At 50.0% G+C, this 21,216-nt stretch overlaps 1 protein-coding gene across 1 annotated transcript in view; it reads left to right on the top strand.

Moving 5' to 3' along the window:
* The window catches only part of Atp9a (ATPase phospholipid transporting 9A (putative)), an 85,835-nt gene that overhangs the window by 42,408 nt on the left and 22,211 nt on the right, over positions 1-21,216 (top strand). The window contains exons 10-15 of the mRNA XM_036184330.1: positions 3,589-3,665; positions 4,706-4,866; positions 5,216-5,358; positions 6,751-6,863; positions 12,132-12,344; positions 19,670-19,831. Of these exons, the coding sequence (XP_036040223.1) occupies positions 3,589-3,665; positions 4,706-4,866; positions 5,216-5,358; positions 6,751-6,863; positions 12,132-12,344; positions 19,670-19,831 (869 nt within the window). The remainder of the gene's footprint in view (positions 1-3,588; positions 3,666-4,705; positions 4,867-5,215; positions 5,359-6,750; positions 6,864-12,131; positions 12,345-19,669; positions 19,832-21,216) is intronic.

Genomic DNA, 21,216 nt, shown 5'->3' with positions numbered 1-21,216 from the left:
AATCTCAGAGTAGGCAAGCTTCTTGCTTGGGGTCACACAGCCTTAGAGCGCCATCTCCCAGGAAGAGTGTGGACGAACTGGAATCTTGCAGATGGTACAGATTTTGAGCCATTCATGGGAACATGTGGTCTGCATTCTTCCTGTCTATGGGAAGAGGGAGCAGGCATCCTGTGCTCTGATGTATCACCTGCTGTGCCTTCAGCAGGCGAATGTTTGGAGCGAGTATGAACCGGACATTTCCTGTGTTCTAGTCAGCTTCAGTTTCTCTGTGTGTCACCCAGTAGACAGTTAACTGTAATAAGAACACAGAATTGACCAAAAAGCCATTTCCTTGTGGTGTTCACCTCAGCCCGTCCACAGGGATTCTCTTAATATGTTCCTTGTAGAACTCAGCTCCCGATGCTGGTCAATCCACTGTTACCCAGCGCAACTTTAATGAATAAGAAAGCTTGCCAGGTTGCACTGAAGGTCCAGCTTCCTTGGCCAGCATCCATCTGCAGAGGATGCAGTTGCCATGACAATCCAATGTATGCTGCTGGGTGATGGAAATGGGAGGTGTTGGGTGATGGAAATGGAAGGTGTTGGGTCATGGAAATGGGAGGTGTTGAGGAGACTCAGGGCTGGGCAGCTCCTGTGGTGCCTGTGTGCTTCAGGACCCTGAGTTCTAGATGGTTGCTTCTCAGACTGGGTAGCAAAGGGCTAGTTTGTGGTCTCGTCCTGGCACATGACCAGCACACAGTTACTCATGGACACACACTCTACCATGTGGCTGATAATGCCCAACTGGTCTACAGTCTGGCTTGTGTGCTCTGACCCCAGATCCATGGTGGGATACTGCAGCAATGCTGGGTTGTTGTGAATATTACTTGTAGATGTAATTCTGTACTGTTTTATTAAATAAGAAACACAGAGCCAAATGCGGAATTAAAAGTCTCAGAGGTCAGAGAGCAGTAGCTAAGAGCTAAGAGCTGAGACCAAGACCACCTTCTTACCACTGGCTGCCGCTGCCCTCCTTCCCCTGAGAAAGAGATCTGGTTCCTGTCTTTTTATTGACTTTCTGTTCTGCCTTCTCATTGGTTGTAAACCCAAGCACATGACCTCCTTGTCACTGCCTGTCTATACAGACCTCCAGGTCTCTATGGTTGGTATTGAGATTAAAGGCGTGTGTCTCCATGCTGCCTGTATCCTTGAACACACAGAGATCTGCCTGTCCTTGATTGGGATTAAGGGCCTGTGCTACCCTGCCAGACTTCTGCTAAGTGCCTTGCTATTAGCTCTAACCCCCAGGCACTTTTATTTATTAACAAAGAAATAAAATCACATTTCAGCACAAATAAAATATCACCATAATTCCTGGGGGCTCCCTTTAGAGGCTTAGCATGTGTCTGGTTGGGTGAAATAAATGGGTTACAAAATAACCCTGCAACCAGGCAGGATCACTCCCTTCTGGTTGCTCAGTGGAGTGAGGAGTGGTCTGGGGGCATCGGCAGGATCACAACTTCAGGCTGCCAGGAGCAGGAAGAGAAATTGAGGACACAGGAAGAGGTCAGAGGCTGGAGCATGTGCAGGGCACTCACATGAGTGGGTTGTGCTGAACAGCTGTGGACTCCGTGCTGGGGATGGGGCTCAGTCAGGAGACCACTCGACTAACAAGCAGGAAAGCGTGGATTTGATCCCCAGCATCACAAAAACCAGATTTAGTGGTGCACACCTGTAATCCCAGCACTGGGAAGTAGAGGAAGGGAGATGAGGAGGAGTTCAAGGTCGTCTTTAGCTATGTAGTGAGTTTGAGGTCTGCCTGAGCTACATGAGATCTTGTTCAAAAACAAAAACTCTAAAAAACTCTTTAAAAGATGATGACTAGCTCTGAAGTTTGAAGGCAGGCTGTGGACCAGGTCAGTGAAGAACAGTGGCCTTCTGAGCGTTGCTCTTCCCTGGGTAGCAGCCACACAGAACACGAAGCTGGGGTTCTAGTCTCTTGGAACAGAGCTTTGGTGCCAAGCTAGTGGAAGCATTGGGTGGTTAGGGCCATTTTGGTGACACCCCACATGGCTGGGCTGGAGTGAGGACTGCACCCTTCGTGTGCCACTCATTTTTACCATCCTCTCCCCTGGCACGGGGGTCCAGGCAGGGCTACATTGTGTAGGAGAGGAGGAGTCACCACATGGCCACCTCAGCTTAGCTCAGGCTGGGGTCCTGCTGTCCAGCCACCTGCTCTAGCAACAGGCTGAGGGTGGGGTGGGGTGCCCTCCCTCCCCAAAGCTGGCCATCTGCTGAGTGCCATGCACAGAGCTTCCTGCTCTGCCATCTGCTGAGCCTCCCGAGCAAGCAAGCAAGCAGTGGAGCTTCATTGTGTGCTCACTGCAGGCGTGGCCAAGCACTTTAGACTCAGGGCTTTGTCCCATTGCAGCCCGCTGTGGTGGGCCCTGCTCACAGATGTCTTTAGACCCTTGGCAGCGGTGGTCTGGAGGGGGGGGGGGTGGGAGGAGGGGAGGAGCTTGCCTTTCCTGGCAGGGAATGTGATGTTCATTTTCAGATTTTCCCAGCAAGGTCTACTTCTCCTCATCTTAGCCTTTCATCTGGGTGCCCTCAGATGACAAGGTGCACACCACCCCCTCTCTCCCACACCTTTCCTCTGCTGGGTTTCCTCGTGGCAACCTCCACTCGCCTGGCTGGAGATGGGTCTTGGCCTCCTTATCATCTGGCTCCCTGCAGTGATCAATTCCACACATGGGAAAGGGAGAGCTAACTGTGGTAGTGCTGTTAGATTTCCATCAAAATAGAAGGTGCCGCTTTCCAAGCTAGCCGCCAGTGTGTGCAGTGAGGTCCGTCTTCCCTCTTTCCGGCCAACACCAGGTGATGTCAGTCTTTCGAACTGTCGTCACTGTAAGGAAATGCTTTTGACAGTTCACTCGGTTGAATGTTTTTCTATACACCTTGCTGTGTGCATTTCTTCTATAAACCATTTTCTCTGGGAGGGAGTGAGGACTTTGCTTCATGTACCTGGAGGATGGAGGAGGAGGAAAAGGGGAGTTCTGAGGAGGCCTTTCCTTCAAAGGGCCAAGTTGGGTAGACATGCAGAAAGCAGCTGTGCAAGAGAATGAGCCAGGGACAGACAGAGGGAGGCAGTTTGAAGTTTCCATGCACATAGGAAGGTTCTGGGTATTTCTGGATGCTTACAAGGCTAGTAGTGCAGGAGATAAACTCCTACCCATGACTCTCCCACCATCAGAGGATGCTGCTTCCATAGGCCAGCTCAGAGGAATGTTGCATTTCACTGTTGCATGAAACACATGCTGGCCTGTGTGGCTAGTGAAGGCTGCAGTGTGTCTGTGAACTAGGGTTGTCCTTACTGTGCACCAGCTGAAGTTCAGCCATTGCTGGAGACTTGCGGCACCCCACTGCTCAGTGCCCTTTGGTTCAGTGGTTCCTGACATCTTGTACCCTGGCTGTGAGCAGGATGTGAAAAGTACCCTCAAGCAGGTGGGATGGGCTTGTTTATAGACCTGCCTCCCTCCCTTCTCCCCTCCCTCCTCCTCTATTCTTTCTCTGTCTTCATGCTCATTTGGACCTGGGTTCTTGTTCCAGGCACTGTTGTAGGTGTGGTTCTTTACACGGGCAGAGAACTTCGGAGTGTTATGAATACTTCTGACCCCAGGAGTAAGGTATGTGAGACTCTAGCACATGTTGATCCATGTTGATGGGCACTGGGGATGAGGGGCTAGGTTCTAAATCTGCCTTGCACTAGCTGATTGTCAGATGAGAGAGCACGCGCGCCTCTGAGTGTGCATGTGTGGCCACAGCAGACACATGTCCCATCTACATTTCACCTCATTCCCTTTTTGCACACCGTGACCCCCCCCAGCCCCCTCCATCTCCATCCCCATCTTTTCAGTCACAGTGGTGCAAGCTGTGTGTGGTGCTACACACCCTCCACCCTAGCATTCCCAAGGTGGAGGCAGGCAGAGTGGGAGCTTAGCGCTATCCTTGGCTACAGAGAGCGTTCAAGGCCAGCCTGTGTTATAAGAGGTGAGATTCTATTTATAAAACAGAAAAGAGAATATTGTGAAGAGGTTTACCACATCAGTAGCACAAATGGATGTTGTTTCCCAGACTTGAGTCAAGTTCACCCCAGCTCTGACCTTTTCCTTACACTGTTGCTAACTTGAAGTTTGAGCCCTTTTCTAGGACATTATGGATTTGATATCCTTACTGCATTTTGAGATACATGGAAACACAGAAGTTTGGTTTAGCTTGGCTGGAATCCTAGGTGTTGTGCATGCTGGGCCAGCCGTCTGCAGCTGAGTTACACCCCAGCCCCCAAGTATGCAGCTGTTAAGATGATGGCATTGTCTATACTGGCTCATGGAAGTCAGCTCCCCAGCTGTGTAGGCCTGGACTTTTGGGGTGTGGGATGGGGCTGTGAGTGTAGGACTGAAGCAGGGCCCCAGTGCAGCATGGTAGAGGCCGTGCAGTGTGGAGACCAGTCCGGCACTGTGGCCACTTGCCTTGGGTTTCTGAGTCTAAATCTGAAGTCAGAAGAGACACTGATGATGAGGTGTCTCAGGGCCCTGAGGTCTCACTCCTAGACACTGCTAGAAGGCCGCACCTTCTAATATCACACGCCTCACTGGGTGGGGGCCGGGGTGCAGGTGTCCAAACCCGCTTTCCATCCAGTCCTCTGGACCCTGTGCTTTGTCTCCAGATTGGCTTGTTTGACCTGGAGGTGAACTGCCTCACCAAGATCCTGTTCGGTGCGCTGGTGGTGGTGTCGCTGGTCATGGTGGCTCTGCAGCACTTCGCTGGCCGTTGGTACCTACAGATCGTCCGCTTTCTGCTGCTCTTCTCCAACATCATTCCCATCAGGTGCGCTGGGGACGGTGCCAGCGGGCGCCCAAAGTGTTTCTCTCTTGACTCCTTCAAGGATCCTGGTCCTGACAGGATGACCGCTCTGTGGTAGACTGCTTTTCCTGGCATGGGCAAGGCCCTAGGCACCTTTATCCCTCAGCTGTCTCATTTGTCCATGGGCCAGTAATTAAAAGTGGAAAGCTTCCCTTCCTGTACTCTAAGTGACTTGAATCTGTGCAAAACGGCTGTGTGGCCTGTGATGTCTCTTGCTTCTGGGTGGGGCTCTGTCTCCATGTGCACAGCGCATGTGTACAGTCTGTGTGGTTTATAGATGTCTTGGTAACCCTTTGCTCTGTTTTCTACTTAGCTTGCGTGTGAACTTGGACATGGGCAAGATTGTGTACAGCTGGGTGATTCGCAGGGATTCAAAAATCCCCGGGACCGTGGTTCGTTCCAGCACAATTCCTGAACAGCTGGGCAGGATTTCTTACTTGCTCACAGACAAGACAGGTGAACGCCTCTGCGGGGGCAGAGAGGGGCTGGGTGGGGTTCCGGCAGCTCCCGGCCCTCCCTCTGGAGGTGGGAGAGGTGGCCCCAGCTGCCTTCCTCCCTCACTATTGGATGAAGAGGGAATGTGTGGTGATGATGCCAATGTCAGTGGACACCTGCATGGGACGGCTGACCTGCAGAGCATGCCCCTCAGAGGCAGGAAGGAGTCTCCGGGCAGGGCCCAGAACAGGCTGCACGCCTTCTCTGTTTGGAGGTGCAGAGTTGTTGACATGCTTTCGCTGCCTTGATACAGCAAAAGGAAAGCAAACACAAATGAGAAAGGGGTCATTTTGGCTCCTGGCTTCCGGTCTCTCAGTCCCTGGCCAGCTGCCTCCGGTGCCTTAGGTCTGTGGTGAGGCAGGCACATTGTTTGGGGTTGGGAGGTGTGCAGGAGGAAAGCCGCCCCCTAACTGGTCATCAGGAAGCAGAAAGAAGGGGTCTAGGGATGAGATGAACTTCTGTTTCATCTGGTTTCACTCTGACAGAACCACTTAGGGGAGAAAGGGTTTGTTTATTCAGCTCACGGTTCCAGGTCAAAGTCCATCGGGCAGGGAAATTGAGGCAGGAACTCCAAAGCAGCTAGTCACACCCACAGTCGAGAGTAGAGAGAGAATGCATGTGCACATTCTCACTGCTCAGCTGGCTTTCTTCTCTTATACTGTGCAGGATGCCTAGCCTAGGGGATGGTGCTGCCCACAATTGGGCTGGTTCCTTCTGTATCATTTAATAATCAATACAGTCCCTACAGACATACCCATGGGCCATCTGATCTAGATAAATAATTCCTCATCAAGACTCTCTTCCCAGGTGATTATAGTGTGTCCAGTTGACAGGTAACGTATACCAGGAGGAGCCAACCCCCCTCCCCCTCACTTCAGGGTGGACTCAGCAGTGGTTAATCCGTTGATGAAGTTAGAGCCCTCATGAACCATCACCCTCCACAGTGCCAGCAGCTAGGGACCACATCCTCCACACTTGAGCCTGTGGGGCCAGTCCGCGCCCCCCCCTCCCCCGACTCATCAAGTCAGCAAGGATTCTGTAAGGAGGGAAGTGGGAAGCCAGATGTGTCAGCACAGAGCCCCTGGGGTGGCTCCTATGGGGCCCTGGCATGGGGGTCATGTGTCTTTCTTTGCTCATCTGCCCATGTATCTTCCTGCTTAGTCCCAGGCTGATGGCCCAGTGTTTACCACGTGCCACCATCTTAACTCAGGGAACATTCAAGTACCCTGATTGACAGCCCCGGGGATAGGTTCAATCTTGTCCCCATGGAAACTGAGGTGCTCCTTCAGAAGAGTGGGCCCCTCCACTGAAGCCAGCATGAGACACTGAATGCTTGCACCTCTCGTGTTCTAGGGACCCTGACACAGAACGAGATGGTATTCAAGCGGCTGCACCTGGGCACAGTGGCCTACGGCCTCGACTCCATGGATGAAGTGCAGAGTCACATCTTCAGTATTTACACCCAGGTAAAGCCTTTCTTTTAACGTGTCCGTCACTGGCTGGACATTTTAATTATTTTTAGCCCAGGCTGGCCACAAGTTCACTGCATAGCTGTAGATGACCCTGAGTTCCTGATCCCCTGCCTGTACTTCCCGAAGGTTAGGATTAAAGACCTGCACCACCATATCTGGTTTATGTTATGCACCAACTGAGCTACAGCCTCAGATCTCCTGAATGCTAAAAAAATGATGTGTGTGTTCTCTGGCCTTTCACTTGTTTGTTTGTTTGAGACAAGGTCTCACTATGTAGCCCTGGCTATTCTGGGGTTCACTCTGTAGACCACACTGGCCTCGAACTCACAGAGATCCTCCTGCCTCTGCCTCTTGAGTGCTGAGATTAAAGGCATGTGGCCCTAAGCCCAGCCACTCTATATTTGCAAACAACTACTGAGATATACTTTATATACCAAGAAATCGAGCCCTGTTGAAGGTACAGTTCAACAACTTTGAGCCAACTTACAGGTACCCAGAACTGGCTGACTGTCTCTTGTTCTAGCAGCAGAGGCTTGTCCTGCTGTGTTTGATTTGTTGAGAAAGGGCCTCACTGTGTCCCTGGATGCCTGGAACTCACTATGTAGACCAGGCAAGCCTTGAACTTGCTATGATTCTCTTGTCTCTACTTCCTTATGCTGTTTTTTTTTTTTTTTTCCAATTTTTAATTTTTAATTTTTTTATTTTTATGTGGGTTCTAGGAACCATGTCACCCACTGAACCATCTCCTTGGCCTCCTTAGCCTTCAAGGGTGTTATTTGCAGCTACAAACCATATAATGTGGGTCAGGGCTGGAAGCCCTGGTTGTTGCCCCCACACCTATTTCAGCAGGTGAGCCCAGTGGTCCACAGGACAGAGCAGCCACTGTGAGCTCCGCTGGATGAGGTGAGGCTCGGCCTTGCTCTCGTCCCTTGCTTTTGAGACCTTTGGTGTGTAATCCGAAGGCCCAAAGGCAGCAGTCGCAAGATGGCACATGGGCACAGGGAGAGAAGACTAGCTTGTGCTTGCAGGACTTCCCTCCTCCCAGATTCCCACCACGCCGACCTCTCCCCTAAGAGTCGCAAGCTTGACCTGGGGACCTCCGGGGGATCTATCACATGGGCTTTTGTCAGGTGCAGACCTTGACTCGTCCTGCAGAAGGAGCTGGAATCCTATCTTTGTTTATCTTCCGTGTGTCCCAGTGCAGACAGAGGTTTACGAGCGCCCAGGTGACCAGTGTAGAGTGTGATTATGACTAAACTGGCCTTGTAAAGAGAACAGTAGTCTCAAACATTCTGGAAGGAAAACTCTAGATTATTAATACAAGGCCAAACAAACAGTAAGAAAATGACCATGAGATAAAATTCCTACCAGAACAGGGGGTAGGAGGAAGTCCCTGGCTTGATGATTAATCATCTAACCCTTTGAAAGTGTTTTTTAACTTTTATATTTTTGTGTGAGGGCATGTACATGGAAGTCAAGGATAATATTCAGGAGTCCATTCAGCTTTCTCTGTCTGCCGTTTGAGTTTTAGGGATCAAACTCAGGTTGTCAGGCTTGGCAACTCTACCTTTTCCCACTGAGCCATCTCACCAGCCCATCCAACATTTTAAAATACATATATTTTTTTATTATTATTATTATTATTATTATTATTATTATTATTATTATTATTATTTAGAGCTGAGGATCGAACCCAGGGCCTTGCGCTTGCTAGGCAATCGCTCTACCACTGAGCTAAATCCCCAACCCCAAAAAATACATATATTTTAAATGCATGCATGCACGCACACATGAAGGCTTGTACGCACATATGAACACTGGTACATTTTGCCTTTCTCCCTCTCTAGGGTGACCAGGACCAGGGAGTTTTCTCCAGGGTAAAAAAAAAAAAAAAAAAAAAAAAAAAAAAAAAAAAAAAACAAAAACAACAAAAAAAAAAACTCTTGCCCATCTCTGTGGGTGCTACATCTGGTTTTGTTTTTCCATTGGTATTTTTTAAGTAAGAACTAGTGTGTGTGGGTTAAAGGGTCTGTGGGGCTGAAGTTGATACAGATGACCATGGTGTCAGGTGAATGAACCTTTTCCACTTCTCCATATGGAAGTAGGTGGCTGTCACAGGCTGTCTCATACACACACACACACACACACACACACACACACACACACACACACACGGTCTCAAGTGGAGGTTGATGATAGCTCAGGCTGGTAAAGGCTTTTGCTACCAAGCTTGATGACCTGAGTTCCATTCCAGGGATCCACGTGGTAGGAGAGAACCATCTCCCAGGAGTTGTCCTCTGACCTCCACACACATACTGTGGTATGCACACTCATGCCTCCCTTCTCCAAAGAATAAATGAAAATAATAATAATAAAAGTCTGATGTAGCATAGGCTAGCCTCCAGCTTTTAGCTGAGGATGACCTTGAACTGCTGACCCTCTTGCCTCCACCTCCTGAGTACTGGGATGACAGGTGTGTACACCTGATCTTGGTGGTGTTGGGGATGGATCCCAGGACTTCATGTGAGCTTGGCAGGTGCTCTACCAGCTGAGCCCCACAGGCTTTCAGGAGCCATTGATTGAACAATGGAAAGAAATAGTCTCTGCATTCATGACCATTTCCTCTCCAAGTGGGGAAGACACTGACGTAGGAAATGGAGGTGACCCTGATCTGCTGCCACCCCCACCTTCTGATTGCCTGAGTGGCTTCCCTGGTTGGAGAGTGTGGCCTTTGTGGGACTCCAGCTGTCCTGGCTCTCTTGGCCTGGCTTGGAAGGTGTTTCTTCTCTCAGATCACAAACCCCGGCAGTGTGGGTGGCCCATCCCAAACCACAGCAGAAGCGCAGGCTCCTGTGCACACGGAGTCTCTATGTTCTCTGTACTACTGTACTGACTGAGCTAGCCTGGCACCCTGAAATCTGGCATGCTCCCACTCCGGAAGTTGTCCCTGGAGGTAGGTGTTCTGCTCAGCTTCTCTCCCCAGCCTGTGGCGACTCACACTCTGCAGTCCCAGCAATTGCCTCGCTGGAGGCTTTGCTGTTGACCCGATCTTAAACAATGATTCAGTCCAGGTGCTGAGCTGTGTGGGCAAAAATGGAAACATGTCCAGGCACGCCATCGCGTACATTTACCAGGACATAAATTGCAGACCAATAGAAAGTGTCATCTCTCCAGCAGAGGGGACTTCTCTTAAACCTTCAGCCCCTGTATAATTTTAAAGGTAAAATCTTCCTAATTAAAAGCATCTGACTAATGAGCTGTCGAAATCGGAGTTCTGATCCCTCGCTCTAATTATTGTTACCATGTTGTGCCCTTTGACCTGGAAGTGCAACCTGCATGCTCTTGACACCAGAGGTTAACAGAACAGGAAGCCAGAGCCCTGTGTGTCCCTACAGTGACTAGAATAATTTAGTAATTGTTTAATTACTCAAGGAGCCTAATGCCACTACTAAAAATAGTATTAAGAATTTAATGAATGTCATTTTGTTGTTTCTCAGGCCATCTGTTTTCTGTTTGGACCAACCACGTGTCATAGGTTTTAAGCATCATGCGTGGCAAAGTCTCACAGGGCTTTTCTCCTCCCGGGCGTACATGCTTTCAATGGCACATGGGATCTAGGAACTTCATAAACATTTCTAGCTTCCTGCACAGCCGTGGCAGGCAGTCCTTTGTCCCAGACAGTGACTCTGACCTCCTGCTCAGCTCCAAGGAGTTCCGATCTGTTTTACACTTGTGTGTGTGTATGTGTGTGTGTGTGTGTGTGTGTGTATGCGCACGCACGCCAGGGCACACATGTGAAGGTCAGAGGACAGCTTCAGGAGTCTTTGCTCTGCTCTCTGTGGGTCCTGGGGATCAGGCCTGATTTTTCAGACTTAGTGTCAAGTGCCCTGACCCACTGGGCCATCTCCCCAGGCCTTAATGCTTCTTTTTCTTAGACATGGAGGAAAAACATGTTGAGAACTGCCCTACCACTACTTTGGGGATTGTTCATTTGCTTATTATTTACTTGCTGAGATTGGGTCTCCTGTAGCCCAGGCTAGCCTCCTTGAACTTCTGGTCCTGCTACCTCTCCTTCTCAAGTGATGGGATGACAGCTGTGTCCTGGATGCTACGGATGGAACTCAGGGCTTTGTGCTTGCTGGGCATTCGCTCTGTGAATTGTGCCGTACCTCCAGGCAGAAGTGGATACTCAGTTTACCCACTCATTCAGCAACCTCTCTCCTGCCAGGCACTGCTCTGGCTGCTGGGAATACAGTGACGAGTAAAGCACACTGACAGCCTCTGCTCTTGGGGGCCTGTGGGGAAAAAGTTCACTTGGACAAGCCAGGCTTAGGTAATGAAGACGTCAGGACACAGTGAAGGGGAGCCTGAGTTGCTGTGAGGGCCTGAGTAGGCCTGAGAGGGTTATTTAGTTAGAGTTTTCCTACCTGGCCCAGAGTCAGGACAAATCTCTCTCACCCGCCAGGCCCATAGACGCTCAGACCCAACCAAGTAAACACACAGAAACTTATATTGCTTACAAACTGTATGGCCATGGCAGGCTTCTTGTTATCTACTTCTTCTATCTTAAATTAACCCATTTCTATTAATCTATACTTTGCCACATAGCTCGTGGCTTACCAGTACCTTACATCTTCCCTGTCATAGTGGTGGCTGGCAGTATCTCTCTTCCCCCAGCCTTCCACTTCCCAGAATTCTCTTCTCTTTTGTCCCGCTTATACTTCCTGCCTGGCCAGTGGCCAAACAGCATTTTATTTATACAGAGTGATATCCACAGCAGGGTTAGGAGGCTTCAGGGGCCTCTCTGAGTTTACCTTCAAATGGAGACCCGTGTGGTGAGACCGTGTGAGCCATTCTTGCAGAAATCCAGAGGGAATGGGATCCCAGGCGGTGTGACTGGGACAGGGAGGGGAGATGGTGTGGGAACCCAGAGAGATGGGCAGTGGCCACTCCCATGGGCCCTGCACTGGGGAAGAGGACTTGGATTTCACTGAATGCTGAGCCAAGAACCCATGTGATGTGTGTGTGTGTATGTGTGTGTGTGTGTGTGTGTGTGTGTGTGTGTGTGTGTGTTGACATTGGGTGTCTCCTTCAATCTCTCTCTGTTGTTTTATATTGGTGTTTAACCTAGGTCCTTGAGCATGGATAAGCCAGGAGTCCTGCGTGCTGAACAGTAGGAGGAAAACACTAACCACCATTAACGTGATATGATGTCCAGACCCCTGGTCTTTCTGCTCATCTCTTCCTTTTCCTTTCCGTTAGCAATCCCAGGAACCACCGGCTCAGAAGGGTCCCCCGGTCACTACCAAGGTTCGAAGGACCATGAGCAGCCGTGTGCATGAGGCAGTGAAGGCCATCGCCCTGTGCCACAATGTCACACCTGTGTATGAGTCTAACGGCGTGACAGACCAGGCTGAGGCTGAAAAGCAGTTTGAGGACTCATGCCGTGTGTACCAGGCATCCAGCCCAGATGAGGTAACCCCGGGGAGGGTGCAGCCATACCTTCATCCCTAGACTTCAGCAAGGGTCAGTCATGGATCTATTTGGCCCTAACTGTCTACATTCTAGGCCTTGCCTTGATTCCCTCCCTCCTGCCCACAAAACTTGGCATCTGATTCTAGAAACAGTTTTTGTTTTATTTTTGTTTTGGGACAGTGTCTTATGTAGCCTGGGCTAGTGGCCTCAAAGTACCAGGGCTCTGTGGCTCATGGTGGATGGGATATGGCACTGTGTAAGCCCCTTCTGAACTCATAGGTAAAGGGAGATCAGGTTATCTTCATTCCAGACCTGTCTCTTTTCCTTTTTTGAGAAGAAATTGTTCCATAGGAGAGACTTCCTTTTTAATGGTGTGGTGCTGTGGGATAGCTCAAACCAAAAGCCCTGGTTGACCGTGGCCACAGATACTCAAGCCAGGTGTTTATGAGTGAAACATGCCTACTCTCAACTTGTGAGCTGGGGACCCTAAGTAAGTGGAGTGGGTAGACAGGGAGGCAGGGCTGGGCTCTGCTTTGGTGTAGTAAGTGGACATCGACATTTCTTCTTCAGCTCATCAGGTTTAGTTCACTACCCTTGTTTTCTTTCAAGAATGGAATTGAGACCCTTCGGGTTTGGGTTGTGAGATAGGCCGGTATTTTTTCTTGGTAGTTAGTGACTGGGGACCAGGAGCATGTGTGGACATGTGATGACATTGGAGTTTGAGATACTGATGCTCGGTACAGTGTTTGGCCGCTGACTGTGGGCCGTGCTCGGCCAGCTGTGGAGAAGCATCAGGTGGACCCTGGCAGCTTACTCTCTGCTGAGCCTCGCTGTGTCTGTTTTGGGGCTGTGTTCCGTGGTTCAGTCTTTCTCAGATGCTGAGGTTTGGAGGCGTCCCCACATAGGGGAGATGCTTTATTTCATTGTCTGTTCTAAATGGGATTCACTTTGTCCTGTTAAGTGTCTTATTTGTGATTAAAAACAACAAAAGGGATATTTTTTCTTGTATCTGGAGCCTTCCTTCCACCAGTCCCGGAGGATCTGATACTAAAACCAGTATTTCATTGCATTTACTTATGTATTCATATGTGCACATGGGGAGGTCAGAAGACAACTTTCAAGAGTTATTTCTTCCTTCCACCATGTGAGTTATTTACAGCCTCGGTATGGGTCCTCCCTGCCCTCTACTGTGAATCTGGAACTGGGAAAGTAAAACAATCTACCCTTTGATGCTCACCTCCCAGCTCAGTGGCTTTTCCTCTTATCACTGTGTGTGGCAAGCCTGAGGGTGTGAGGAGGAGCATGGAACAGCTTTCTTTTCTGAGACAGGGTTTCTCTGTGTAGCCCTGGCTGGCCTCGAACTCACAGAGATCCTCCTGCCTCTGTCTCCCCAGAGCTGGGATTAAAGGTGTGTGCTGCCACTGCCACCACCCAGTTTAAATTTTTTTTTTTTTAAAGAAACAGCTTTTTTTTTTTAAAAAAAGATTTATTTATTTATTATGTATACAGTGTGTATGTCTGCAGGCCAGACAAGGGCACCAGATCTCATTACAGATGGTTGTGAGCCACCATGTGGTTGCTGGGAATTGAACTCAGGACTTCTGGAAGAGCAGTCAATGCTCTTAACTTCTGAGCCATCTCTCCAGCCCTTAAAAAATTTTTTTAATTACACCTTATTTTTATGTATGTATAGTTTCTGAACGTACTGTGGTGCACACGTGGAGGTCAGAGGTCAAGTTGCAGGAATCCGTTCTCTCTCCAGAGATTGAACTCAGGGCAGCAGGCGTTTGTGGCAGGTGCCTTCACCACTGAACCATCTAACATGCCCAAAGGAATTATTGACACCCCTCCCAAGAGTGACGATAGAGCCGAGGGCTCCTGGATCCAAGCAGGCGTTCTTCCACTGAATCTCATCTTTCTTTTGTGAGGTAGGGTTTCATGTAGCCCAGGCTGGCCACAAACTCTCCATGTAGCCAAGAATGACCCTAGATTTTGGATCTTGTGCCTCCACTTCCCAAGTGCTAGGATTATGAGTGTGTATTACCATGCCTGGTTAACCTGGTGCTGGGGATGAACCCAGGGCTTCAGGCATGCTGGGCAGGCACTCTGCCAGCAAGGCATGTCCCCCGTCACTCATCACCCATCACCCTTCTAGTACCCATCCATAAGAAGAGGGTACTGCTGGGCAGTGGTGGCGCTTGACTTTAATCCCAGCACTCGGGAGGCAGAGGCAGGTGAATGGATGTCTGTGAGTTCGAGGCCAGCCTGGGCTACAGAGTGAGTTCCAGGACATCCAGGGCTAAACAAAGAAACCTTGTCTCAAAAAATCGACAGAGAGAGGGGGGGGGAAGGAGGGAGGGAGGGAGGGAGGGAGGGAGGGAGGGAGAGAGAGAGAGAGAGAGAGAGAGAGAGAGAGAGAGAGAGAGATACTCAGGCTGTGCACTGCAGTGTAAGACACAGCTCTGATGATCTCTCTTCAGCTTCCCATTGGTGAGGTCCCCCACTCAGAACCACCATAACTGTGCCGATCTCCGTTCTGCATGTCCTTGACTGTAGGGACCTCAGTTGTCTTGCCTTGCACTTTCAGCTTGGTGACAACCTGGGAAACTCCGAGGAGACTTTGAGTTGGTAGAGAAGAGGCCAGCCATCTCGCAGGCCTGCCATGGCTCTGGGAAGTCCTTCCCACAGTCACCCACACCCAAATGCTTTCTTGTTCCCTGAGCCTAAGCCGCAGGCCCCAGGGACAATGGCAGCACACAGACTCCTGAGCTGGGAGTAGAGTGTTGTATCAGAAAGGCTTTCTAGGATTGTGTGCTCACCCACAGGGGAGGCCAAAAATCAGATGTCAAGGGATTCAGGGAAAAAAATTCCTTATTAGCTGGTTGTGGTGGTGCACACCTTTAGTCCCAGCACTCTGAAGGCAGAGGCAGGCAGATCTCCAAGTTCAAGGCCAGCCTGGTCTACAGAGCAAGTTCTAGGACAGCCAGGGCTACATAGTGAGACCCTGTCTCAACAAAACGAGGAAACATTCCACATGAGTGTTATTTATCAACTACTGAGGCAAAATCTTGAAGAGAATTCAGAAGGGGCAGGGATTGTCTGAAGTGTTTGATGGGCTGGGGAGAGCTGGTAAAGCACTTTTTATGGATGGATGAGTTCAGATGTCGGAGCCACATACAATCAGTCAATAAAAGAGCCAGGTACAGGGGTGAGCCTGTGACTCTCCTGATGGGGAGGAGGTAGCAGCTCTCTGGAGCTTGTTGGCCAGGTAGCTGGGAGAATCAGTGAGCTCCAGGCTCAGTGAGAGACCTTGTCTCAGGAAATAAGATGGAGACTGACTGAAGATAACAGCTTGACATTGACCTCTAGCCTCCTCAGACACACGTACACGTTGACACAGATCCACCCACACCCACATGTGCACACACACAGGAGCATGGACATATGTACTGAGCACACACCCAATCTCTCTCTGGTGTTAGCTTACCCGTGTATTATAGACTCAGGCATGCCATTTCTTTCTTTTTCTTTTTGGTTTGGTTTGGTTTTTGAGACGGTTTCTCTGTGTAGCCTTGGCTATCCTGGAGCTAGCTCTGTAGATCAGGCTGGCCTCAGACTCACAGAGATCTATCTGCCTGTCTCTGTGGGATTAAAGATGTGCCGACACCACTGCCTAGCTAGGCATGTCATTTCTAAATGACTCAGTACTTTAAAGATGTATTTATTTATTATGTATACAGAAGAGGGCACCAGATCTCATTATAGATGGTTGTAAGGAATTGAACTCAGGTCCTCTGGAAGAGCAGTTGGTGCTCTTAACCTCTAAGCCATCTCTCCAGCCCGACTCAGTACTTCAGACTTGAGCTAAGGTCTGGAGGTTGAGTGTTAAGTCCCTGAAACCTGGATCCACTCTGTTCCAAAGGTAATAGGCTATTTTGTTCATTGCGTGCTGTCTTTAAATTTACCTTTGAAGCAGTACTTTAAAAAGTACTCCATTTTTCATGAAGATAAGCTTTTATTAAAAAGGATGTAGAAATATTTCAGATGTAGAAATACCTTAGCAGCAGCTGGCTAAGCTGCTTCAGCTGCCCACTGGCAGCTACCTCAGTTTACCCCTGGCCCCTGCATACGTGCTTTATTTCTGCCTGCTCGGCCCCTGCTGACATTGGAACCTGCAGCCACCACGTGAGTGTGGCTGATGTGTTTCCTGAGAGAGGAAAGGACCCCTCAGACCTGTGGTAGATTTATAACCCTGAAAGATGGCTTTAGGCCAGCTCCTCCATGAGACCCCAGGGGTTTATCTTACTGAAGACCACCAAAGAGTGAGGAATGAAATGTCAAAGGCTGGCCCTCCAGAGCACTTGATTAACATGTCTTCTAGTCTTCTAGCCTGTTTCCCAAGCACACAGGCCCGGGTACTAAGGGGCATTATGAAAGCTCTGCCTGGATGGCCTGACCTACAGAGGGAAAGACTTGAGGGATAGACAGCTCCTGGCTGATTGGGCATTTAGAAGGAAAGTGGAATGTCTGCTCCATGAGTACCCACCCCTTAGTGGAGGGCACAGCAGGCTCCTGAGGCAAGATGCTCTGGCCCAGGTCTGGTCCAGCCGGATGTTCCCATATCTGTTTACTATTGTCTTTCATGAGCCTTCTGTCTCTGTGACAGATCTCACTATGTGGCCCAGGCTGGTCTCAAACTCCTGGTCCCCCTGCGTCAGCTTCTGGGTGCTGAGACCACAGTGTGTGTCACGCTCAGCACATAGCCTCTTTTTCTGTTGTTGGCCCTGAGACCCCCGACTGAAGGGAGGGCTGGTGAAGCTGTGGGCTGAGGAGGGACTCCACCTTTGGTGGAAGTTCATAATGACAGGCAAGGAGCTATCTTATAGTCTCCTGTGTGGAAAGGCATGTAGCCCTTAGATAGCCTCTCAGCAGCACTCAAGGGGTCTCTCTCACATGCTCTGTGGGAGAGAGCTCAGAGCAAGTGCTAACAGTTGACTCATGAAGTCCCAGAGTGTGGAAGGTTCCGGAATGAGTGGTCCTTGAGCACAGGAGGCCCTCGTGTTGTGATTGCTAAGGGTCTCATCTGGTCCTCTCATCTTAGTGTCTGCAATAGAAGACAAGCACCAAAGAATGTGCTTACATAACCCCACCCATGCTTCACCCTCTGGTGACCCACAGCTGGGCTTCTCCTTCCGTGCAGCTCTTGGGGACACTTCTGTTCCAGGCTTCTTGGTTCTTTCTCCACTGAAGTAAAGAGCAGGGTTCAGAGGAGTTGGTGTAGCTCATGGAAGCCCCAAGCTATAGGCTTTTATTTCTGAGGAGAAGAAGGACTTTACACAGTGAAACAGGAGCTGATTAAAAGTGAGAGAGAGGGGCTGGAGAGATGTTCAGTGGTTAAGAGCACCGGCTGTTCTTCCATAGGTCCTGAGTTCAATTCCCAGCAACCGCATGGTGGCTCACAACCATCTGTAATGAGATCTGGTGCCTTGTTCTGGCCTACAGGCAGTACAATATATATATATATAAAATAAAAACTCTTAAAAAAAAAAAGAGCTGAACACAGGGCAGCCTGGGCTATGCAATAGCTCTCACAGTGAAAACCTGTCTCAAGCAAATAAAACTCTCCAATCCAAAATAATAAAGTTTAAGGAATGCAAAAAATATTAAAAAAAAATAAATAAAAGAGAGAGAGAGAGAGAGAGAGAGAGAGAGAGCGAGCGAGCGCTGGGCAGTGGTGGTGCACACGTTTAATCCCAGCACTCAGGAGGCAAAGGCAGGTGGATCTCTGAGTTCAAGGCCAGCCTGGTCTACAGAGTGAGTTCCAGGACAGCCAGGGCTACATAGTGAGACCTTGTCTCAAAAAACCAAACTGGGGGCGGGGAGGGGGGAGGGGGAAGGGAGAGAAAACACTTGAGAGATGGCTCAGTGGGTAAAGAGGGTTTGCCACACAAGCAAGAGGACCAGAGTTTGGATCTCCACATGGAACAGTACCCAGTGTAAGGAAGGATGGAAATCTCAAGTCTTTCTTTCCTTCCAGCTTGGGAATCCCGTGTCTGGATGTGTACTTAAGTAATTAAAAGTAAGTGTCAGTGCGTCAAAGTATTTCGTTCCTCCAGAGGGCAGCAAGTGAAAGCCTGCAACACCTCTTTGACCTGACACTCTAGAGCAGTGGTTCCCAACCTTCCTAATGCTGCCACCCTTTAATACAGTTCCTCATGCGGTGACACTCCAGTGACACTCCCCCACCCCCGTCGTGACCCACAGGTTGAGAACTGCTGCTCTAGAAGTTGCTTTTTTTTTTTCTTTTTTCTTTTTTTTTTGAGACAGGGTCTCCTCAGCCCAAGCTGGCTTGGTATTTGCTATGTAGCTGAAGGAGCACCTTGAATTTCTGATCGTCCTGTCTCCACCTCCCAAGTGCTGGGATTAAAGATATGTATCAGCACGGTCTGTCTGTTTTACCCAGTGCAGGAGATGGAGCCAGGCTTGTGTATGTTATTTCAACACTGTGAACCGAGCCACACCCCTAGAAAGCCTTTCTGATACAACACTCTGTCCTGTCAACTTTCTGATGGTGGCGCTGGGTCCCAGTGACACAGGCTTACGTGATGCAGGAAAGGGCTTCTGACTGGCCTGGGATTCTCCCTTGTGCCTCTTAGGAGTCTGCCAAGGTGGATCCCGCCTGCCTGAGGCCGAGAGAGACCCAAGTGGCCCTCCAGGAACAGAGCACCCTGGACCTTTGACCTAGCAAATGTGGGTTGCCGCCTGGCCTGGCCCCTGCCTCTCCTCAGTCCCATCACTGGTGGGCAGTTCCACCAACTTCCAGGAGTCTGTGATCCTGGCTGTGGACCCGTCTCCTTGCTCTGTCTTTGGGCCGGAGGGTTCATGACTGGGGCTGTGCTGTACATTGTAATCACCATCAGGCTTCCTGGGCTGTACCTCCAGGCTGCCAGCAGCATCTCCTTCCCACAGATGCTCCAGATGTTGCTGTAAGCCCCTCCCCTCTCCACCCCCACTACGGTGGTGTGTGTGTGTGTGTGTGTGTATGTGTGTGTGTGTGTGTGTGTGTGTGTGTATGTGTCAGAGTCACCGATTAGAGACTAGACTGTGTCTGGTGGAGTGTGCCCAGCTAAAGGAGAGCCGGGGTGAGAGCACCTAGTGCCCTGCTCTTTCTTACCGAATGGCTAGCAGGCTTGGTGCAGAGCCTTTCAGAGGTAACTGGTTACTGGGTCTCTGCTACATCCTGCTTTGGGGCCTGCCGGACAGTCCTTCTTCTTCCATCTTCTCTTCCTCAGTGTTCATGATGTCCCTCTCTCCATTTCCTCCAGGTGGCCCTGGTCCAGTGGACAGAAAGTGTGGGATTGACCCTGGTGGGCCGAGACCAATCCTCCATGCAGCTGAGGACCCCTGGTGACCAGATCCTGAATCTCACCATCCTGCAGGTCTTTCCCTTTACTTACGAGAGCAAGCGGATGGGCATCATTGTGAGGGTGAGTGGAGTCCTCTCCCACCCCTCAGCGTCCTCCCCTGCCCCACAGAGTGTGCCTGGCGGGGAGGGGCTTACATCTCACTGGGGCCTCATTACTGTCGCCCAGACTGGTAAGGGAGTGTGATTCCCTGAGCAGGAAGGAAATGAGCCTGTCAGTGGACACACCCAGTTCAGCCAGCAGGGCGTCCTGAGCCTAGCTCGGAAGCAGTGGATGTGTGTCAGGGAGCTCGTGAGAGATGGTTTCTCATTCTGACACTCCTAAAAATTACCTTTTTACTTCTTTAGCACATACGAGCAACATGCTACACTGTGCGTGCATGCGTGTGTGTGTGTGTGTGTGTGTGTGTGCGCGCGCGCGCGCGTGTGTGAATGAACGAATGTCGGAGGACAACTTGAAGGGTTGGTTCTCCCCTACAACGTCGGTCCCAGGACTCAAAATCACACCATCAGACTCAGCAGCAAACACCTTAACCTTCTGAGCCATCTTGTTGGCTCTCTTACTTTTCTTTGTGTGTGTGTGTGTGTGTGTGTGTGTGTGTGTGTGTGTGTGAGAGAGAGAGAGAGAGAGAGAGAGAGAGAGAAAGAGAAGAGAAGAGAAGAGAGAGTGTGTGTATGAGTGTATGTGTATTTTGCTGTGGGGGAGTTGAACCCAGGGTCTTGCACATACTAAGCAAGCCACATTCCCAGTTCTTATTCTTTAACAAAATTACTATTTATGTGTATGTGTGCATGTCTGTGTGCTGGTGCCCATGGAGACTAGCGGAAGACGACCCCCTGGAACTGGAGTTAGGGGCTGCGAGTTGCCTGGCATGGGTGCCGGGTCTGGAAAGAGCAGGGATATTCGTAACTGCCAGCCACTCCTCCAGCCTGCCACCTATATCTCACAGATAAAACTTACGCAGCAGTGAGGTGTGCTGGCCCACACCTGCTATCTCAGTGCTTGGGAGGCTGAAGCAGGAGGTCACTGTAAGTTCAGGGCTAGCCTGTGCTACAGAGTGAGACCCTATGTTCAAAGAACAAAAACGCCATAAAAATATTCACAAAACATCAAGTAGCCATTAAAAACATAAAACAAACATAAAAATAAAACATACACAAAGCAAAATACCCATTAAACTAATGACCATTTCAAAGTCGCCACTCTACCTCACGGCTCCTGAATCTGAACACTTGGGCTCCCACTGTGGTGGAGTTTTAGATGCTCGTGGGACCTTCAGGAGCGGGAGCCTCACGTGGGGAGTGGGCTCCTGGGGGCAGGTTTGAGAGTCACAGTCCAGGCCTACTTCCTCCACACTGAGTGTGGGGCAATGTCACCAGTTACCTCTCCTGTCACCGTGCCTTCCCCCACCATGGGACCTTGTCCCTTAATCTGTGAACCAGAAGAAG

Source organism: Onychomys torridus, chromosome 4 (genome assembly GCF_903995425.1).
Source record: "Onychomys torridus chromosome 4, mOncTor1.1, whole genome shotgun sequence".
Classification (NCBI taxonomy): domain Eukaryota; kingdom Metazoa; phylum Chordata; class Mammalia; order Rodentia; family Cricetidae; genus Onychomys; species Onychomys torridus.
The sequence above is the reverse complement of the archived record's forward strand: the minus strand, read 5'-3'. Positions and strand labels throughout refer to the sequence as shown.